The sequence below is a fragment of the Cystoisospora suis genome (assembly GCF_002600585.1).
Source record: "Cystoisospora suis strain Wien I chromosome Unknown contig_1737, whole genome shotgun sequence".
Classification (NCBI taxonomy): domain Eukaryota; phylum Apicomplexa; class Conoidasida; order Eucoccidiorida; family Sarcocystidae; genus Cystoisospora; species Cystoisospora suis.
In genome coordinates, this window is record NW_027154537.1 from 1 (window position 1) to 3231 (window position 3231).

A 3231-nucleotide genomic window follows, 5' to 3' on the forward strand; every position below is an offset into this window, starting at 1 on the left:
TCTGTTTCTAATCGAGGTATGTATCCTTCGCAGCTGAAGCCTGTCTTTCATCCACTGATCTGTCTCGACCCTCTCTCCCCCTTTCTCTTTGCCTGCCTGCCGGCCTGTCTGTGTCTTTATGTGTCTCTTCGCTATTATGTATGTCTTTTTTTTTCTCCTTAATCTCTCCCTTACGTCTTTCGTTATCCTTCCTTTCCCCAGGATCTTCCCTTATTCCTCCGTCGCTTTCTCCCTTCTCGGGCAGCCCGAAGGCGCATAGAGCTCGAAGCGCGAGACGACTTAAGGCTTCTACAGCTCATGCTTGTATTCTATTTTCTTAGCGACGACGAGAGAAGAAAAGGAAGAAGAAAGAGAGAAGATGATGCGGAAGATGACGAGAATAGACGAGAAGAACATAGGAATGAGAAGAGGTTCTATTTCTCAAATATAAGAAAGTTACTTCGAAAAGCAAGTACACGGGGCCCAAGAATTGCGGTGTATAGACACCTCTTCAATTCTCCGTGTGCGAAAGAAGAAACAAGCCATGAAGATGAAGAAGAAGAAAAGGAACTTGTCTCTGTGTAAGCTATACATGAGACTCGATAAGACACATTTTCTTCCTTTCGTCTTTAGGTGTTCTCCCATTTCTTTCTTCTCTCGTTGAGGTGGAGAGGTCGCCATATATTTCATTCATGCATGCGTCTGTAGGGTTGGGCTTAGCAGAGAAGAGAGATAAATGCCTTTTTTCCTCTTCTTCATACTACCCGACTATCTACCTAAATCGCTCTCTATCTTCTCTCTCAGCTCTCCCCCTGACTACCTTCAATCTTTCTGTCTCACGTTCATCTATCTATCTATCTGTCCTTAGTCGATCTGCCTGTCTATCTTTCAATCTGTGTATCTGTCTATTTAGATAGCTTGATGAGAGAGAGCAATGGGTAGGTCTGTAGCATTCTGTTTGTATGACGGAGTGTAGGGAGCCGTTCTGACGCTCAGGCCTATATTGAGATATGTATGTCCATATACATCTATTGATATATCTATATCTATATATATATGCACAGATAGATAGCTTTCTTTCTTTCTTTCTGCTTTTCTTTTTCATGAGAGTGTGAGGTGATATATACGTGGATGTTTATTCATGCGTCAAGCCCGAGAGGGGTGTGTTGAGGCGCATTATTCACTCTTTCGTTATCGCCTTTTCTCTTCACGTGTACATACATCTTCATGCATGCACATCTAAGTGGATAGATGGACGATAGAAAGAAGGGGGAGGGGGCCTAGCAGGTAAGTGTTTTCAGTCACTTCATTCTTACTCTTCTAAATGAGACGACTCTCCTTCTTCTTCTTTTTCTTTATTGCTCTTCTAGTGGTAGTAGTAGTAGTGTGTATGGATGAGGGGGAGATTTGATGGAAGGCTGCTGCAAACCTTCCCTTCTTTCTTCCTATCAAATCTTCTCTCTCTCTTCGATCTTTCTCTCTTACGTCTCTCATCTCTTTCTTTCTTATCTCTGTAACGTTCTTTCTTTCGGGATGTCTGTATCTTTCTTTTTGAATTTCTTGAGCCATCTTTCTTGCTTCTCTTTCGTTCTTTGTCCTCTGTAGGGTGTGTAAGCCCAGTCTGTCCGTGCAAGATTTCGTCGCTTTCTTTCTTATCATGCAAGGCGATCTCCATACCCCTTTCCTCCCTCCTTCTTCGTCTTCTTTTCTTGGCTCGCCATCCCTTCATCGTATCTCTCTTTCTTCTTCTTCTCTTCGTCCTCGCTCGGCGTTCTCTCTCCTCAGAATGAAAGGAAAGAAAGAAGAAAGAAAAGAAGAAGTAGATCACTTGAAAGAAGAAGGTGGTAGAGTCTCATCTCCCACATGCGCCATAACTTCAGAGGATCTAGACTGCCTTGTCGGGTAAGCAAGCAATCTTACACAATCTTCTTTTCTCCTCTCTCCTTTTCCTCTTCTTTTCTCCTCTCTCTTCTTCTTCTTCTTCTTTATCATACGGAGCGCCTACAGAACATTTCTGCTACAGATCTATCTTTGACTCTCGCGCCTTCTCCCGGACAGAGAATTAAGTTTAATGGAGAGAAAATCTTATAGGTCAAGTTTTCTTCTTTGTGTCTCTCTTCTCTCTGTATAGGAAGCTTCACTGCAAGAGTCTAGTAGTCTGCATGCAAAATCTCTCATGACTTTTGCACGTCTCTCTTTTTTCTTCAAACATGCTTCGCACTTTCCTCTCTCTCTTCCTCTCTCTCTTCTTCTGATTTAAACAAGCAGCAGCTCTTCACATGTATCTACACATATCTGTTGATCTATCCATATGTTGAGTGCATGCATGTATGCATGCAGTATAGTCGGTAGATGCATATATGGCTAGATGTATGTGTATCAAGAAAGCAGATAGAGGTGTATATCTTGGAGAGAGAGATATTCTCGGTAGATCAAGCATGTGGTAGGCCATGAATGAACAAACCCCCTTCTTACCTACATGCTTCTCATTGAAGAAGAATAAGACATGTCTCCAACTGCTTTTCTCTCTCTCTTATTTTTCTTCTGCTTCGTCTCTTTTCCTTCTATCTTCCTTTCTTCTCTGTAGTTGTTCTCCTAGCGCTTGACCGTATTCCTGGCCAACAGCTAGCCATCTAGCCATCTGGCTAGCTGGATGTCTCTTCTTTTATTGTTCGTCTTTGTCTGATTCGCAAGTTTCGTAGCCCACACACTGCGCGGTCCTTCCGACCTCCCCCACGCGTGGTAGATGATACAAGTAAAGAAGAAGAAAAGAAGAGCAGGTTGCTTCTTTAGAATTGAGAGAAGATGAAAGAGATAGTGAAGAATGCCTTATTCTTCTTCTTCTTCGCTATCACTTGATCTTCCCTTCTGTGTGTTTGTGGTGTATGTACAGTGGGTATGTAGGTCAATTACTTGAGAAGCTGGACATTGTCGATGTTCTCCCGCACGTGAAACTGAGAGAGCTGCTTCATTATCTTTCTCCTCCATATCGGGTAAATCCACTTTCTCTCTTCTTCTTCTACTAGACGTCTATCTCTCTATCTCCCTGTCTACCTCTCTTTACTTGTCTCTCTCTCACACTTCAATCCATCTATCTATCTATGTATGTATCTTTATCTTTCTCTATGTATCTTCAATCTCTCTATACTCCTGCCGACCTGCTATTCTATCAACTCTCAGGACCTTCTTTTGGAGAATCGTCTCTCTCTCTTTCTCTAAACCTTATATTCTTGGATCTTTGTTAAGATATTC

The 3231-nt window shown here is 42.3% G+C and overlaps 1 protein-coding gene across 1 annotated transcript; it reads left to right on the top strand.

Annotated features, from left to right (window-relative positions):
• Positions 1 to 201: 201 nt before the first annotated feature.
• CSUI_003852 (uncharacterized protein) lies at positions 202 to 2972 on the top strand (the record flags this gene model as incomplete). Its single annotated transcript, XM_068064047.1, has 3 exons — positions 202 to 560; positions 1585 to 1881; positions 2873 to 2972. Coding segments are annotated over exons 1-3 (660 nt in total), but the record flags the coding sequence as incomplete, so codon positions are not given.
• Between the last annotated feature and the right edge of the window lie 259 nt (positions 2973 to 3231).